This window comes from Tenrec ecaudatus, chromosome X, assembly GCF_050624435.1.
Source record: "Tenrec ecaudatus isolate mTenEca1 chromosome X, mTenEca1.hap1, whole genome shotgun sequence".
In the NCBI taxonomy this organism is placed as follows: domain Eukaryota; kingdom Metazoa; phylum Chordata; class Mammalia; order Afrosoricida; family Tenrecidae; genus Tenrec; species Tenrec ecaudatus.
In genome coordinates, this window is record NC_134548.1 from 81,386,997 (window position 1) to 81,406,011 (window position 19,015).

Consider the following 19,015-nt stretch of genomic DNA (forward strand, 5'->3'; position numbering starts at 1 on the left):
CGGTCTGTGTGATCCAAGGATTGAAAATAATTCAATCCAAAACCAGCAAAAGGAACTATATTGGAGCTTGAATTCTGAGCACCCAGTTTGCAGAAGGTTATGGATGATGGTGAAAGCCCAAAATCCATTTGCTGGGTCCCTGCATGGATCAGGCCTCTAATGAATCCCCGCTGATCAATGATTGAGAATGTGAATAGCCCTACTATCACGCAGAGTGTCTTGGAACGTAGGTTAATACAGATGTAGTTAGGTTAAAATGTAATACCTTATTATTTGTTCTTCCTTTTGACCCATTGTAAATTTTAGTATTTATTATTTTTCTGTTTGAGTGAGGGTTTTCTCTGTTTTATTTGATTAGCCTTTTGTTATTGTTGTTTTATTTTGTGGTATGTTTTTCTCTATATGAAATCCAGGATAGGTAAATCTATAAAGACAGTATGGATTAATAGTTTTTTAGGGTTAAGATAGGGGAGCTTGGAGTGGGGTGGGGGGAATAGCTAATAATAATGAGTACAAGAACACTGGTACAGATAGGAGCTCTCGACACAGGGAATCCAGGACAGATAAACCCCTTAGGAACAATAATGGGAGTAGTGAGACCATGAGGTAGGGGGAAGGTGGGGGGGAAAGGGGAAGAGAGGGGGGAACTGTTCACAATTATGGACATGTAACCCCCCTCCCTGAGAGGGACGAATACCGGAAACATGAGTGAAGGGGACAATGGATGGTGTAAGATAGAAGATAATAATTTATCAAGGGGTCACAAGGGTGGGGGTTGGGGGAAAGAGGGAAAAAAGAAGCTGAAAGCAGGGGCTCAAGTAGAAAGTACATGTTTTGAAAGTGATTATGGCAACATGTGTACAAATGGGCTTGATACAATTGACTGTTATAAAATCATTTGTTTTTAAAATAATAATTAGTACAAGAAAGATGAAAACATTCTAAAATTGACAGTGGGATTATTGCACAACTTTTTTAATATGCTTAAATCATTGAATGATATGATACATGAATTATATGTCAATTAAACTGTTCAAATTAAAGTGTCACTTTGAGGACTAAGGTGATCCTGATGAAAGCTATGGTATTAAGTTATGGTAAATTTAGTTGGCCCTTTTAGCAATGATTCCTTATATTAAATATAGTATGGTTCTGGAGTTATATGCCTCCGACTATGCTCCCATTTCAGAAGGCATTCTCTATATACTGGTGGACAGGAGCTGGGTGGGATTCGGACCTGACGTTGATGGAGGATGTGGCCACAGCCACATCCGTTGTTTCCTTGAAGGCATATTGAAAGCAATTTCGTACCGGGTGTGAGCCAGGTCAAACTCTTTTTCTTGATATCCTTAAGACCCCACCTAAGTATCAGTTGTGAACCAGCCCACACCCATTGTTTTCCTTGGATAAACAATGGTGCCACCATATAGTTCTACTTTTATCACCTCACCTGGAAAGCCCGATCTTTATTTTCCTGATTGAGCTTAAGTAGAAGCAAATAGACCTGCTGTACGCTTTGGATATTTGGGGCTTTGGGCTCTGGACCCTACATTTGATGCTCCATCAGATTTTGATAGAGGAATATGACTGTGGAAGCACTCACTGCCTTCTCAAAGTTGAGTCGGCCATAATGACATGAATGGAGTCAAGCCTGTGGGACCTTCATTTGCTGATGGGGCATGACCCCAAATGAGAAGAAACAGCTGCAAACATCTGCCACTAATTAGAACTTGGAATGTATGAAATATGAATCTAGGAGATCTGGAAGTCATCCAAGCTGGAATAGAACAACTAAAGATCAGTATATTAGGTATTAATGACCTTAAATTGACTGATATTAGCCATTTGAATCAGAAAACCATGTAGCTTACTATGCTAGTAATGACACAATCAAGAGGAATGGCTTTACAGTCATTGTCAAAATTCTTCAAGAAGAACATTTCAAGATCTATCTTAAATTACAATGCAATCTGTGATAGGATTATATCTATCTAGATTCAAAGACATCCAATCATTACAACTATAATTCAAATTTATAGACCAATTGCTAAAGCTAATGATGAATAAATTTAAGAATTCTACTAATATCTTCAGTTAGAAACTGAACAAACACACATCAAGATGCATTAATATTATTGGTGATTATAATGAAAAGTTGGAAACAAAGAGGAAGTAAGAATAGTTGGAAAATATGGCTTTAGTGATAGAAACAAAGCTGGAGATCGCATGATGGAATATTGCAAGACCGATACCTGGTTTATAGAAAATACCTTTTTCCTACAACATAAAAGGTGATGATACACATGAACTTCTCCAGATGGATGTCACAAGAGACTGAAAGTTGCTCTTTCAGCAACTTTTCATAGAACAGCTAAGATAAATGGACGAAATAATGAAGTCAAAGAGCTAAATAGAAATTTTCAAAGGGTGATTCGAAAAGACAAAGTAAGATATTGTAGTGGAATGTACAAAGACCCAGAGTTAGAAAACCAAAAAGGAAGAAAAGGATGCAAGACAAAAATTCAAGCCTTGAGTTATAATATTGAAAGATTCTATGGGTCAAATATTGAATGATTCAGGAAGCATGAAGAGAAGATGTAAAGAATTCACAAAGTCGCTGTAACAAAAAGAACTACTTGACATTCTACCATTTCAGGAGGTAGCATATGAGCAAGAACCAATGATGCTGAAGATTGAAGTTGTCAAGGAATTTGTCTTGCTTGTATCCACAATCAGTGCTCATGGAAACTGTAGTCAAGATATCAAATGATACATTGCATTAGATAAATCTGCTGCCCATGACACCATTAACATGTTGAAAAATTAAGGCCTACAGTGTGCTTGAACCAAGCCATGGTATTTTCAATTGCCTGGTATGTGTATGTAAGGATCTACATATAACCTTCTCCCTGGGGGATGGAGAACAGAAAAGTGGGCGAAGCGAGACATCAGACAGTGTAAGATATGACAAAATAATAATTTATAAATTATCAAGGGTTCATGAGGAACAGGGGAGCAGGGAGGGAGGGTAAAACGAGGAGCAGATGCCAGGGGCTTAGGTGGGGAGCAAATATTTTGAGAATGATGAGGGCAATGAGTGTACAAATATGCTTTACACAGTTGATGTATATATGGATTGTGATAAAAATTGTATCAGCCCCTAATAAAATGATTTAAAAAAAGAAAGTTGAACATTGAATAAAGAAGACTAAAGAAGAATTGATGTATTTGAATTATGGTGTTGGAGAGGAATATTGAAAGTACCATGAACTGCCAAAAGGATAAACAAACCGGTTTTGGAAGAAGTACATCCAGATTCTCCTTAAGGGCAATGAGATGGAGAGATTTCATCTCACATACTTTGGACATGTTGTCAGGAGAGACAAGTCCCTAGAGAATGATCTCTTGCTTGGTAAAGTAAGGGGCATCCCAAAAGAGGAAGGAGTTGGACAAGATGCATGGTCACAGTGACTGCAACAATGGATCAAGTACAAAAATAATTGTAAGGATGGCACAGGACTGGTTCGTGTGTTGCTCTGTGGGAAGCCGTAGCTCTCGCGAGATGTGGGAAGCCACAGCTCTCTTGATGTGGGTAGCCGCAACTCTCGCCGCCATTACTAGATGGCGCCGGGCAGTCAGGGCGGTGGTCCAACTAAGTGGTAAACAACCACTTAGAGCATGCGCGATGCTGAGATGACGTAGTCATAACTCCACCCTGGAGTATGCAAACGAAGGTTCTGGCGAACTCACCAATCTATGCATGAGGTTTTGGCAAATGCACCAATCAAGCCACAGCACGTCCCCATAGAGCATATATAAGCAGCAGTAGTCTGGGGTTTCGGGGTCTTTTACCGCATAATGAAAAATTAAATGCTTGTGGAAGAATCCTGTTGTGGTGCGTCTTTTCTTGCTGGCGAGACCTGGCGCGCAACAATTGGTGCCGAGAACCCGGGAATTTACGATCATCTAAGGCAGGAGCGGAGACCCCCCACCAGGGAGGATTCAGAACCACACGGAATTATAGAGAAAGAAGAAAACCCCATCTGGGTGCCAGAGAGACTGGTGAGACTAATTAAGGAGGATGAAGATCGTGGGAGCAGGAAGAATGAAGAAGACGATGATCAACCTAATAATGTTGCTGATACTGATGGTAATATGGACCCCAATAGTTAAAGGAGTTTTTTTATGGGCCATAGCTAAAACTTGGCCTGTACCTATTCCCATACACTCGAATGCGTCAATATTACCCTTATTCTTATCAACGCAATGTGATTTGGGAATACCATGTATTACACCTAGAGGGGAGCCTCCTAAGGTATATAATGCAAGCAATTTTACATTGGCATATATTTTGTGTTTTACTATCATTAATACTAGTGCACCTTGTATACATGTAAGAAATGGGTCTTTAGTCAATTGGGTGGATCCTTCTGGAGACTCTACATTTAATAATATTATATCCACCCTTATGAAAGTTGCACAAGGTGCTACAGGTGGAAGTGGCACCTCTGAGAAAGGAAAAGGTGTAAATATAACAACACTCATGATGATTCGTGAGGGATCTAGGCCGTCTGGGCCCATCAATGAATCAGTAGTGCCACCTAATGTGACCAGACGTGTCATATTACCTAGTTGTTTACCTGAAAAAGGTTTTCCGCCTTCTTTTACTCAATGTCAGTCTCCAAACTATCGGAACAAACCTATTATACCAGGTTTTGATATGACTCCAGCTTTAGGTAAAGCAAAATGGAATAGCAGTATTAATATCACTGGTCCTGATAATACTTGGCCGTGGTATGAATGGATATTATATAATCAACGTGGAGCATCTACAATAGTGACTCCTTTTGCAAAAATGTTTGGAATTAATGATACTTTATACAATGTCACCGGTGTATACAATACCACTACAAAGAGGCTGAAAGTAAATACTATGGTTAATATATCAAGAGTGCAATTTCAGCCATCACCTGTTTGTGTCCAGCCCCCATTTTTCTTTCTGTTAACATTCAACATTAGTCATGCAAATGATACATTTTGGGAAGCTTCATGTAATAGCTTTAGCAGTCAGTGTTGGCTTGCTGAATGTTGGAATGGCTCTGAGGCATTTGCCTTGATAGTAAAGATTCCCACTATGATACCTGTACCGGTTGAAGCAGATCCCAATACTTTTCCTATTGCTACACTTTATAGATATAAAAGAGATTTTGGCATTACCGCAGCAATTATTACAGCTATTACTATCTCAGCTGCAGCAGCGGTTACAGCAGGATTGGCTATGTCTAATCAAGTAATGACAGCAAATGTCATTAACAATATTACGCAATCTACATCAGAAGCTTTATCTACAGTCCATAAGTTGGATGCTCGATTAATGTCTGGTTTACTGTTAGTGAACCAGAGAGTTGATTTATTACAACAACAAGTGGATACTCTTACGAGCATGGTGCAATTAAGTTGTGTTTCTTCAACACCTAATTTGTGCATAACACCTTTAAAATTCTTGAATGAGTCTTCTTTTAGCAGCAAGAATATATCCCAGTATCTTACAGGACAAAGGACAGCTGAGCTGGAAGAACTTCAAGAACAACTCCGGATGCAGATTACGACTCTTAATGGCACAAGAATGAAACCCATAACTGTTGGAGATTTTACTTCTTGGCTTTCTACTGCCTTTTCCTACTTTAAAGAGTGGGTGGGGGTGTTTACATTTGCTGCAATAATGTGCTGTGGAGGAGTGTTGTTGCTATGGTTGCTCTGCAAGCTTAAAGCCCAGCTGAAACGTGATAAAGTCATCATCACGCAGGCGCTCTTAGCGATTGAGCGCGGTGGTTCCCATGATCTTTGGCTTTCTTTGTTAAGAGAAAATTAACCCCCATAAGTTGTTAGCTCTTGCACCCCAAGGGAATTGTCCCATTGCACTGGGAAGAGTGACAGAAATTGGATCTTGGTCAGCCCTTGCACCATGTAGAGTTTTGCTCATTGCACACATCAGGGTGACCAGATTTGGGTTTTTATATCCATCTTGATCTCCTGGGGCTGCTGGAGGCTCCGGGATGGATCGATGGACTTTATATCCATCTTGATCTTTTGGAGCTGCTGGAGGCTTTGGAATTGATCGATGGATTAGGCTTAAAATAAAAAAGAAAGGAGGAGATGTGGGAAGCCGTAGCTCTCGCGAGATGTGGGAAGCCACAGCTCTCGTGATGTGGGTAGCCGCAACTCTCGCCGCCATTACTAGATGGCGCCGGGCAGTCAGGGCGGTGGCCCAACTAAGTGGTAAACAACCACTTAGCGCATGCGCGATGCTGAGATGACGTAGTCATAACTCCACCCTGGAGTATGCAAACGAAGGTTCTGGCGAACTCACCAATCTATGCATGAGGTTTTGGCAAATGCACCAATCAAGCCACAGCACGTCCCCATAGAGCATATATAAGCAGCAGTAGTCTGGGGTTTCGGGGTCTTTTACCGCATTATGAAAAATTAAATGCTTGTGGAAGAATCCTGTTGTGGTGCGTCTTTTCTTGCTGGTGAGACCTGGCGTGTGACATTGCTCTATTGTGCAAGGAGCTGCTATGGGTCAGAACTGACTTAATGGCATCTACCAACAACTGCCTGGCTCTCGGCTTTTGGACTAAAAAGCAGTCATCATCATGAGGGCCATTTCCTTAAAGTTTCATGAGTCTCTGGGACAGTGTGGTCAATTGAAGAATCCAGGCACTTGAAGATATACATTCAAGAAAGGAGGAGGTAGGGGTTGGAATGGAGCAGAGTGCATCTTGAATAAATTGAACATTTGGGATATCTTCCATCTTCAACTACTTGGAACTAGTCTGGTATTGATTCTTACAAAAGAAATTATTATCACAGCATTTTCAATCACCTTATATGTGTTTGAAAGCTGGAAAATGAATGAAAGTTGAAGAATTGATGTATTTGAATTAGTGTTGGTGAAGTATATTGCATGTATTCTGGAATGCCAGGAGAATTATGAATGAATCTGTCTTGGAACAAGTTCAGCCAGAATGCTTGTTAGAAGCAAAAATGGTGAGACTTTGTCACAAGTATTTTAGATATGCTATCAGGAAAGACCAGTCCTTGGAAAAGGACATCATGCTTGACAAGTAGAAGGTAAGCAAAAGAGATGGATTGATACAGTGACTGCAACAATGGGATCAAACACAATGATGGTTGTGATGACAGAGTTGGACTGGGCAGTGTTTGTCCTATGTGTTAGAGCTAACAACAACAACAGCAGGAACCCATCATCCAGGAGGCATCAATCACCTTGTATTCTGAAAGGCAATAAAAGTAGTGTTCCTAAGAGCAAAGCTTCAGCTCCCTCAAAAGTAACTGTCTCTGATGTAGTTTGTCATTGACGGTAGTTTTCTTGGATTGTTGTTATGTGTTTATCTGTTTTCAGTATATAAAACCTATAGAGCAGTTAGAATAAGGGGGTACAGTGGAGGAGGGGGGAGAGGAGCTGATATCAAGGAGTTCAAGAAGGAAGAAAATGTTTTGAAATTGACTGTAGTAGCAATTGTATAACTTGTACTGCTCGATGAGATTGAACTATGGAGTGATAAGATATCTGGATTAACTCCTAATAAAATGATTTGGAAAAAAATAAAATGAAATAAAAATCTGAAAAAGAGTAACTGAATGGATAAATTGGTTCAATCATTTTGGAAAGTAATGTTTTTGAATCTGGCAGTGTGTAACTCCAAAAAGCTCACTGCTATTGCGTTGATACTGACTTATAGTGAACCTAATGGACAGGGTAGAATTACCTCTGTGGCTTTCCAAGACTGTAACTGTTTATGGGAGTAGAAAGCCCTGTTTTTCTGTCATAGAGCGGCTGATGGTTTTGAACTGCTGACCTTGCAGATAGCAGCTCAATCTGTAACCCCTATCCCAATGTTTCTAAGCCATAATCCTCTTTCTGGGAATGCATCCTAAGGGAATTACTCAAATGAGGGAAAAGTTCTACATATAGAAGCCTTCATGTAAAAGTGTTAAAAAGCAACAACACATTAGTGAAAAACTAGAAGTAACCTAAACATGGGGATACTTGAGTAAATTTCGTATTGTATAGCAACTTCATGACTGTTAAAAAAATCATTTTATTGGGGCTCTTACAGCTCTTATCACAATCCATACATACATACATTGTGTCAAGCACATTTGTACATATATTGCTATCATCATTTTCTTTCTACTTGAGCCTTTGATATCAGCTCCTCATTTTCCCCCCTCCCTTCCCTCCCTTCCTCATAAACTTTTAATAATTTATATATTTTTTTCATGTTTTACACTGATCACTCTCTCCCTTCACCCACTTTTCTGTTGTCGGTCCCCTTGGGAAGGGGTTATATGTAGATCATTGTGATCGGTTCCTCCTTTCTCCTCCCACCTTCCACTTACCTTCCTGGTATCACTACTCTCATTATTGGTCCTCAGGGCTTTATATGTCCTGGATTCCTGTGTTTCCAGCTCTTATGTGTATCAGTGTACATGCTCTGGTCTAGCCAGAATTGTAAGGTAGAATTGAGGTCATGATAGTTGTGGGGAGGAAGCATTAAAAAACTAGAGGAAATTTGTATGTTTCATCAGTGCTATACTGCACCCTGACTGGATTGCCTCTTTCTTGCAACCCTTCTGTAAGGGGATGTCGAATTTTCTACAGATAGGTTTTGGGTCTCCACTACACACAACCCCTCCCTCACATTGATATGTTTTTTTGTTCTGAGTCTTTGATACCTGATACCTGATCCCATCGGCACCTCATGATACACAGACTGGTGTGTTTTTCAGCTACATGCTAGCTTGTTTATCTTTAAGCCTTTAAGACCCAGACTCTGTATTTTTGATAGCCAGGCATCATCATCTTTCTTCAACACATTTGCTTATGCACCCATTTTGTCTTCAGCGATCTTGTCCAGAAGGTGAGTATCACAGAATGCCGGGTTATTAGAACAAAGTGTTCTCGCATTGAGGGAGTACTTGAGTAGAGGCCCAATGTCCGTCTGCTACCTTAATATTTACATATGTACATAGATCTATTTTCCTATCATTATATATAAATACATTTACATATATACATGCTTGTATTTAGACATCTATAAATGTCCTTTAGCTCCTAGTTCTTTCCTCTATTTCCTTTACTTTGCCTTGTTTTTGTGCTTATTATTGTCTCTGCATGTGTATCTAGATAAGATAGGTAGGATAAACAATCTGGATGAGAAAACAATGGGAACAATAGTTCTGGGGGGAACACAGGAGAGGGGTTGGCAGGGGAAAGGAAGCAGGTGTTAACAAACACAGGGACAAGGGAAGAACAAGTGATGTAAAGTCGATGGCGAGAAGAGCATAGGATGCCTGGTGGGGCTTAATCAAGGGCAATGTAGCTGAGAGGAATTACTGAAACCCGAATGAAAGTGAACATGATAGTGGAACCAGAGGAAAGGAAAAGGAAACTTCATGACTTTTTATGGAGTCATTTAAGGTAATATAGTGAGTGGGTAAAGGAAAAATTTAAGTAGAAATTAAACTTGTATGTGATTGACTATTAGAATTATGTGAGTACGTACTGTTAGATTAAAAACTGGCATAGAGAGACAATGTTGTTTGAGGTCTAAGAGGATTGAGGGGTGATTTTTTTTTTTTTTGCAAAATGGTATTGCTTATATAGCAAGACAATGTGTATTTAGAGATTGAAGACCTGGGTTAAATCCTAACTAGGCTACATGATTTTGGCCAATTTACTTAATCTCTCTACAATTGTTTCCTTAATTGTAAATTGGGAATTATAATCCTATGTGTTGAAGATCAAATTAAATAATGTGAAAGTGCTTTGAAGACTCTTAAAGGTGCTAACCAGATATATTTTCATTAATCTGACCAACATGTCCATCTTGCTTGAAAGCAAAGAAAAAACAAATAAGTGACACAGCATTTTTTATTAGAGAAGGCAAGAGTAAAGCCCTGAAGCATAGCATTAACTTTCTCTATCCCCTTTTTCTTATAAACAAAAACTGAAAACACTAGTGTTTTCAACAATTTTTTACTGTCCAATATTACTACTCCCAACTTGCTATTATATGAGTATATGTTTCTTTGTTGATTTTTAATTGAAGCAATTTCTTTATCATTCCTATATGATTCAGGAAAAAGCAAACTATAGTAAGTCATTATTATTAATGAATTCTATACTGACAAATTCATTTCTTCATTAAAATTTATTGTAACCCCCCAAATCAATTCTCACAGTGCTTTTGCCTAGGTATAGAGTGATGAAAAATTTGTGTCACCCAATATATATATTCCCAGATGAGGTTGACCAGGTGATATTCTGCATTTATTGTCACCCTTTTTACATTATTTTGTGATTTTGTTGGTGACTTGCAGTTTAAAATAACCTCTTAGCATAGTTCTAATGTATACAGTATTCTTAAGTGTAAAAAAGCTGTGGTGTGTCTTATGGTGAAAATACATGTGTTAGATAAATTTTTTTCCCTTTCAGGTGTGAGTTATAATGCTGTTGGTTGTAGATTCAACGTGAACAAATACATAAAGTATATTTAATGAAAACCAAAACCAAACTTATTGCCATAGAGTCCATTCCAACTCATAGTGACCCTATAGAATAGAACTGCTCCGTTACGGTTCTGAGATTATAACACTTTATGGAAGTAGAAAGCCTCATCTTTCTCCTGGTCTTTAAACAGAAACACATATAAAACAAGATTAGATATTGACTGGTTGAGGAAACTGTTGTCATCAGAGGCTTGCAGAAAATAATCCTAATATGTCCCCCAGGAACAATCATTCACTATTAACTAATTCAGCATTCTCAGTAACTTTATAAAATATAACACTGCAAATAAAAATACTTAATTTTATGAAAGTATAAAAGTACCTAATAATCTATGGGCATGGTTCATCAGAGTGGTTCATTATATATATATGTATATATCATCAGAGTTCTCTATGAAATTATTAAAAAGAAAAGATGTTCAAGCCCCTTCACAGGAGATTCTAATTCAATTAAGTTGGAGTTGGGTGCTCATGTTATTCTGACATTAAATACACACACACACACACACACACACACACACACCAAACTCGTTTCCATAGTGTTGATTCTGACTCATAGTGACCCTATAAGACAGAATAGAACTGTTCTTATGGATTTCTGAGACTGTAAACCTGTATGGGAATAGAAAGCCTCGTTTTTCTCTCATGGAGTAGCTGGTGGCATCGAACTGTTGACCTTGTGATTAGCAGGCCAACATATAACCTACTATAACACCAGGGCTCCTTATTCTGACATATAGTGAGAGCTATTATCTAGGTCTACAAGCATTTTAGGAGAGAAGTGTGGTCATGAAAATTATGTGAGACATCAGTATTCCTTTTTAGATTACAGCTTCTTATGCCCTCTCTCACACTAACCATAGTCACATAAACTAGCCTGACTTTACCATTACAAGAAGATGCAATACATTATTCTCTAATATCCCCATTTGTTTTCTAAATAGTTAATAATGAAAGCATGTCTTTTACTTGTAAAGTGATCACTGAATACTTAGTGATCACTTATCAGCCACAGACATTTGAAAGACACAGAATCTTACCTCCCTAGTAGTTGAAGAAGGAAGTACAAAACCTTCCACAGAAAGTCCATGACACTACAAAAAAGAAAATACAAAAAAAAGGTCATCAAAGATACACTAACAATTGGGAGGCTGTCAGGAAACACTAAGTGTTTCTATGTGTACTCACAGGGTACCTGCTGAGAAATCACAGGCCAGTGAGAGACCTAGCAGCCCAAATATCTTTGCCATGGGGCCACCATTTCTTTATCTAAAATGTAGGTTTGGACTAGGAGAATCATGGTTTATCCTACATTTAGGGATGTAGAGTGGGTAGAGAAAATCTATATCCTGGGACAGACTAACCTAAAATATTCATACTATCTGGTAGAACATCATGTTACATGCCAGAGCCATTACTAATAGCCCTTAAGAAAGAGGTTTAGGATGCAGGGACAAAAAATAATCACACAACATGCATGAATCACACATGTATAGTTATTACATATTTTATTTAAGCATTCTCTCTCAGCACTCCTGTTTTCCTTTACCTTGTTAGATTTTTCCATAAACTTAATAATCTTCTGACAAGCTGTATAACTCATATAGTATTTATTCTTACTAATTATTATCATTTCCTAGTAGACTATAAGTTACATAGATTCAGAGATAGCTGTCAATTTTGTTTTGTGGTATCTCACCAGGATCTAGAACATTATCTGGACATGCTAGATGGTTAATAACTATTACAGGAATAAATGATTTTTTCTCTTATCCTTCACTATTAACTGGACTATCAATATTCAGTGTGAAGTACTTACCTGACATTTTATATTTTAAATAAATCAAGTATCATATATTAAATAGATAATCTAATTCAAGAAGTTTACTGAGAGTACTGGACAAGCTATATTTTACATTTCAAATTATATTCTTTGAACAGAGAATTGTCAGTCATCAAAAATATGTCAAAGTGATGCTATAGTCAAATTCTCAAAGGGTTAAATGGAAATACAACAGAAAAGATTTTTTGCCAGATTTTGATTCTTCTACAAAATCCACAATCTTCCCAGTTGGGTTTGAATATATTCTTTCCCTATGGGTCAGAAACGACTTGATAGTATTAGGGCTTTTTTAATGGCCAGTATCTTTATTATGACACATGTTTGCCTTTTATTATAGCTGATTAAAAAACAACTACAGGCTAAACTCCTTAAGGAAAACAACAGTGCCTTATCAGCATTTTAGCCTCACTACCTTATATAATATTTGAGGTAGAATTGTTAAGTGTCCTTGAGTCAATTATGACTCATAGAAACTATGAACAACAGAATGCAACACTGCCTGGTCATAATAGTTAGTTGGAGCCCACTGTTTAGTCAGAGTGTGAGTCCATCTCTCTGAGGGTTGTGTTAGGTTTGTTGTGTTGGGTTCTTTAGAGAAGCAAAACCAGTGGCATTTTGTATGTGTTTGTAGACAGAAAGAGATTTGTATCAAGAAACAGCTTACACAGTTATAGAAGTAGGTAAGTCCAGTCCGGTTCAAGTCAGGTTTCTTCTGACCACTGTAGCTGCGAAAGCTGATGAAAAGGAGGCAGTGAAGAAGCAGGGGAGTGGGGCACAGGCTTGTGGATACAGAAGTAAATGAATCTAAGGTCATTGGAATGAAGCCACTGTGTGGGACAACATAATAGATCAATGGACCATATGCAGAATCCAGCCTCAGCAGAAGGCAAAGGGGCAAATAGAATTTGACTCTCCTTAGGATCTCTTTCTTATACAAAAGACTATATCCCCAAGGAGGTGTTAGCAGACTCTACCCCTACATTCACCCAGAAATGTTTCCTTGATATAGATAGACTCTAACCATCACAGACCACCCCTAGTCAACTAGACACCTGCACACACTCTTTAACCATACATAATCTCTACACAAAGATAATAAAATCATACTGTGTCTAAAATGATCCAGCTAATATGCACACAACCCAAAATTCATTAATTCCACCCTCTTCAACAAATGGTGCTAGGAAAATTGGATCTCCATCTGCAGAAGAATGAAATGGGAGACCCATACCTCACCCCATGCACAAAAATAAACACAAGAAGGATTAGAGACCGAAATGTAAACTCTAGAGTTGTAAGGATCATCAATGGGAAAATTGGGACAAGCTTAAGGGACCTATTGCAGAGTATACATAGACTACAAAATATAATAAAGGAAGCACACAGTAGAACACAAATAAATGACTGGGACCTATTTAAAAGAAAACATTTTTGCACATCAAAAGACTTCATCAAAAGAGTAAAATGAGAGCCTATGGCCTGGAAAAAATCTTTAGCAATGGCACAATGGACAAGGGACTAATTACTAAATTCTGTAGAATTCTGCAAAACCTCAATAAGAATAAAACAAATAACCAATTAAAAAGTGGGTAAAGTACATGAACAGACAATTCACAAAGAATGACACTCAAATAGCTAACAAACATAGGAGGAAATGCTCATGATTACTAACCATCCAGAGCTAAACAATGATGAGATCACACCTTACACCCACAATGATAGCCCAATCAAAAAGCAAAACAAAACAGAGAACAACAAATGCTGGAGAGGGTGCAGAAAGATCGGACTTCTCATACACTACTGATGGGCTTGTAAATATGTACTCCCATTGTGGAAACTGATATAGTGACACCTTAAAAATGGGAATGGAAATATCATGCAATCCAATAACTTTTGCTGGGCTTATACACCAAAGAAATAAGAGACAGGCCCACCAAGTCCCGAGGATGATATTCCTGATCATAGCAGTAAGAAATGCACAAAGAGACCAGAATGCACGGAAAGAACCATAGGGCTGGCCCCAACACAGTGCATGACGTCCCTCACTGACGCACAGTGCTATGGGGACGACACTGGAGATAAAGTGTGGGAATTATGTCCCACCTGACCCCACCTCACCAAAGTAAAACTCTAAGGATGTGCAGCAGAGCAGCAAGGGGATCAAAACAATGAAGTGCCTGGGAAATATCAACAATAGATTTTGGGGCCAGGTCGTGGCACCCCATCAGACTCGGTTGGTAAGCACTCTTAAATGTCAACAAACAGACCTGGAACTATTTATAGGATTTTCTTTTGTTGGTGGTGGTTTTATTTCATTGTTTTCTTTTGTTGCTTTGTTTTGCTCTGTCTTGTTTTTGTGTTTATTATTGTTTCTGCATGTCTGTCTAGATAAGATAGGTGAGATAAACAATCCAAAGGAGAAAACTATGGGACTGATGGTTGTGGGGGGTGGGGAACAGGATACAGGACAGCTGGAGGTGGGGGATAGGAAAGGGGGTGTCAACCAACCCAGGGGCAAGGGGAAAACAAGTGACATAAAATCGATGGAAAGGAGGGTATAGGATGGCTGGCGGGGCTGATCAAGAGCAATATAGCTGAGAGGAATTACTGAAACTCGAATGAAGGCCAAACAAGATAGTGGGACAAGAAGAAAGTAAAAGGAAATAGAAGAAAGAAGTGGGAGCAAATGACATTTATAAAGATCTAGATACAGGCATGTATGTATGTAAATATATTTATATATAACGATAGGGAAAGAAAACTATGTACATATAATTATATGTTAAGTGTTAAGGTAGCAGATGGCCATTGGGCCTCTACTAAAGAACTCCCTTAATACAAGAATGCTTGGTTCTAATAATCCAGCATTCTGTGATGCTCACCTTCTCAACAAGATTGCTGAAGACAAAATGGATGCTTAAGCAAATGTGATGAAGAAAGCTGATGGTGCCTGGCTATCAAAAGATATAGCATTTGGGGTCGTAAAGACTTGAAGACAAACAAGCAGCCATCTAGCTGAGAAGCAACAAAGTCCACATGGAAGAACACACCAGCCTGTGTGATCATGAGGTGTCAGTGGGATCAGGTATCAGGCATCAAAGACCCAGAACAAAAAATCATATCAATGTGAATGATGGGCAGGGCAGTGTGAAGACCTAAAGCCCATGTGTAGACAATTGGACATCCCCTTACAGAAAGATCACAAGGAAGAGAAGTGCCAATCAGGGTGCAGTATAGCGCCGATGAAACATACAACTTTCCTCTAGTTCTTTAATGCTTCCCTACCCCCCACTATCATGACCCCAATTCTACCTTAAAAATCTGGCTAGAACAGAGCATGTACACTGGCACAGATAAGAGTTGTAAACTCAGGGAATCCAGGACAGATAAACCCTCAGGGCCAGTAGTGAGAGTTGTGATAACAGATGGGTAAGGGGATGGTGCAGGGAGAAAGGGGGAGCTGATCACATTGATCTACATATGACCCCCCACTCCCAGAACAGAAAAGTGGGTAATGGGGGACATAGGTCAGTGTAAGACATGATGAAATAATAATAATTTATAAATTATCAAGTGTTCATGAGGGAGGGAGTTGGGGGAGGGAGGGGTAAAAACGAGGAGCTGATATCAAGGGCTCAAGTAGAAAGAAAATGTTTTGAAAACGATGGTGGCAATATATGTACAAATGTGCTTGACACAATGGATGTATATATGGACTGTGATAAGAGCTGTAAGAGTTCCCAATAAAATTATTCTAAAAAATAAATCAGACAAAATACAAACAGACGTATTGTCTCCCATGTTTGCTGCAGGACAGTTCATAATAGTAAGAAGCTAGAAACATCTCAAAGCCCATCAGTAGAATAGATAAAGAAACCCTTTACACAATGGAATACTGTGCATCCTGGAAAATAAATGATGAAATATGAAACACCTAATGACATGGATGGATCTAGAAATCTTTATGCTGAATGAAGTGAGTCAATCACAAAAGGACAAATATTGTACGAGTCCAGTACTATAAGGATAAACCAAACCAAAGATGAATGTAGTCTTTTATTCCTAAATTTTAAAATCTTCTAATCCAAGTTCCTAAGCAACAAGGTGGAGAGCCTGCCTAGCATCCATGAACCATATATAACCCCTTTTATATGTATATCTTATAAACCACTCGCCAGAGGAAGAGGACACGTCACCTCAGCAGGGGTCTAATTTTCAAGATGGGGTGTGGGGGAGAAGGCCATTCTGTTGTTGCCGTACAACATTATGCTAGGGTGACTCCACATCAACAGACACACCTACAAGAGTGACAAGCAAACCATCCTGGAAATTCAAGTCAAGATTGGAGAAGGGGGTATATAGGTCTCAAAGAAGGCAATTATAATACTATTAGTGAGTAAACCAAGAGGAGCAACCTCTTATCGGGAAAAAAAATTAACAATACTTACGTAGACCCCAACGGGAGGATATGCTTGGTACTATATTTCTAATTGGACAATTTGGGCCTAGTTTTTTTTTCCAGCCCTTGATGACACTGGTAATGTAATATAGAGTACTGGGACTTTAGACTATCCTTTCAAGGTAAACAGCATCCTTCATAGGTCATACAAGGATTTAATGTGCAAACTCTATGTAAATTGGGATTTACTTCAAACTCATTTATAGCACATTTATGAAATAGACATACTCCCTTGGGAGTAAGGCTGAAACATCCTAGTGTGAGAAAAAACAGGTGATAGCTAGCTAAAGGTTATAGAATTGGCAGCCCTTGGCTTTGAGGGTACCCAATGAATGGTGGCCCAGGATGCCAATAAATTTGCTATTTTAATGCCCTTCTTGCTTTCTTATGACATGTGTTAATTTCATACGCATTGTTTTGCCTTTGTGAATGAGTGCTATTGAAATTTTGCCCTAATCACCAACCCCATTGTTTGTGTAAATGGTGTGCAGTCACTTAAGAGTTGAACCTATTTAAGTCAGCAAGTCATGTATTGCAGTCTGATGCCAGCCTATACTTGTATAATTTCCTTTCATCAACAGTGTTTTAAATTCTATATCATTAGTTAATTTAATAACACTATCAGTAAAATTACCTTATGCCCCAGGAAGATGATTTATAATGTTCTCTATCATAAAATGATGATGTCTCTAAAGTGAACCATATATCTAGATATATATATCTCATAGGTATATGAATGGAATTTGATCTCATCCTTAATTCTAGACCCAATCTAAGAAAATTAGTTCTTATGACATGGCCCTGCTGATGCCAGCCCTCATGAAGAGATCACTGAAAATATGGGTGTTATAGCAAGCAGTGGTGAGAATAAAAAAGATGATGCCTGGCTATCAGAAAGAACAGCATTTGGGGTCTTAACAGCTTGTCTTAAAGCAAGTAGCCATCTAGTGAGGCATCAACTAAATCCACATGGAAGAAGAAATCCAGCTTGAGTGATCCGAGGATTGTAAATAACAAAATACCAATATGAAGGAGGCATTGGAATCAAAGCTTACATTATGAGCATCCTATTTGTAGAAGGCTACGAATGACAGTGGAGGCCCAAGCCCCATTTGCGGAGTCAGCACCTGGATTAAATCTGTAGTGAATCCCCTCTGACTATAGTGGAGAGGTATGCATAGACTTGCGATTATCCAAAGCGTTGCTCCGACCCCCACGGGGCCCAATCAGCCCCCTTGAAGGCAAGTGTCTTAATTCACTTAGGGTTGTTTCCACTGTCGTGCCTGGTTGACATAAAATAGCAATCATAGAAGTCTTTAGAGATGCTGGGGCTCCCTTCACAAATTTGTTTCTTACTGTTTTGGTAAAGGTGTGTGTGTATCCTCTGGTCCTTCCTTGTGGGTCTTTGGGTTTATCTGATAAATCTACTCTAGCAAGCTGATTCCCTAAGCCTTTGGATGCCTGCTTCTATAGTATACCAAAGTAGTTCTGGTACTTCAATTGACTTAGCATAGGCCAAGTTCAGGTTAAAGCTGGAGAAAATAAAAACAAGCCCATTAGAACCAAGATAGGACTGAAAAAAGCTAATCTAAATTTAGAGACCATTTCAAGAATATATTTGATACACTCAACAGTAATGAACAACAAGCAGATGAGTTGTGTGATGACAATAGGAACTTCATACCTGAAAATAAATGGTTACTAAATAGACAGGAACTTGCTGTTGAAAGTAGAAAAGTTAAAGCAACTAATGATGAAGTAAAAGAACTGAACAGAAAATTTCAAAGTGCGGCTTGAGAGGACAAAGTGAAATATTAAAATGAAACCTGCAAAGATTTTGAGTTAAAAAACCAAATGAACATACACTCATCATTGCTCAAGCAGACAAAATTGAAGAAACATTCAATCCTCAAGATGCAATATTGAAGGATTCTATGGGCAATATTGGTTGATATTCCACCACTTTAAGAGGTAACATTTAACTAAGAACTGATGGAATTGAAGGAAGAAGTCCAAGCTGCACTGAAAACATTAGTGAAAAACAAGACTCCAGGAATTGTCAGAATGCCAATTGAAATGTTTCAAGAGTCTATGTAGCACTGGAGATACTTATT

The 19,015-nt window shown here is 38.6% G+C and overlaps 1 protein-coding gene across 2 annotated transcripts in view; it reads right to left on the reverse strand.

The window, feature by feature from the left end:
* The window catches only part of PHKA1 (phosphorylase kinase regulatory subunit alpha 1), a 274,019-nt gene that overhangs the window by 2,818 nt on the left and 252,186 nt on the right, over positions 1–19,015 (reverse strand). For both annotated transcript variants that reach the window (XM_075538855.1, XM_075538854.1), the window contains one exon: positions 11,640–11,693. In XM_075538855.1, the coding sequence (XP_075394970.1) occupies positions 11,640–11,693 (54 nt within the window). The remainder of the gene's footprint in view (positions 1–11,639; positions 11,694–19,015) is intronic.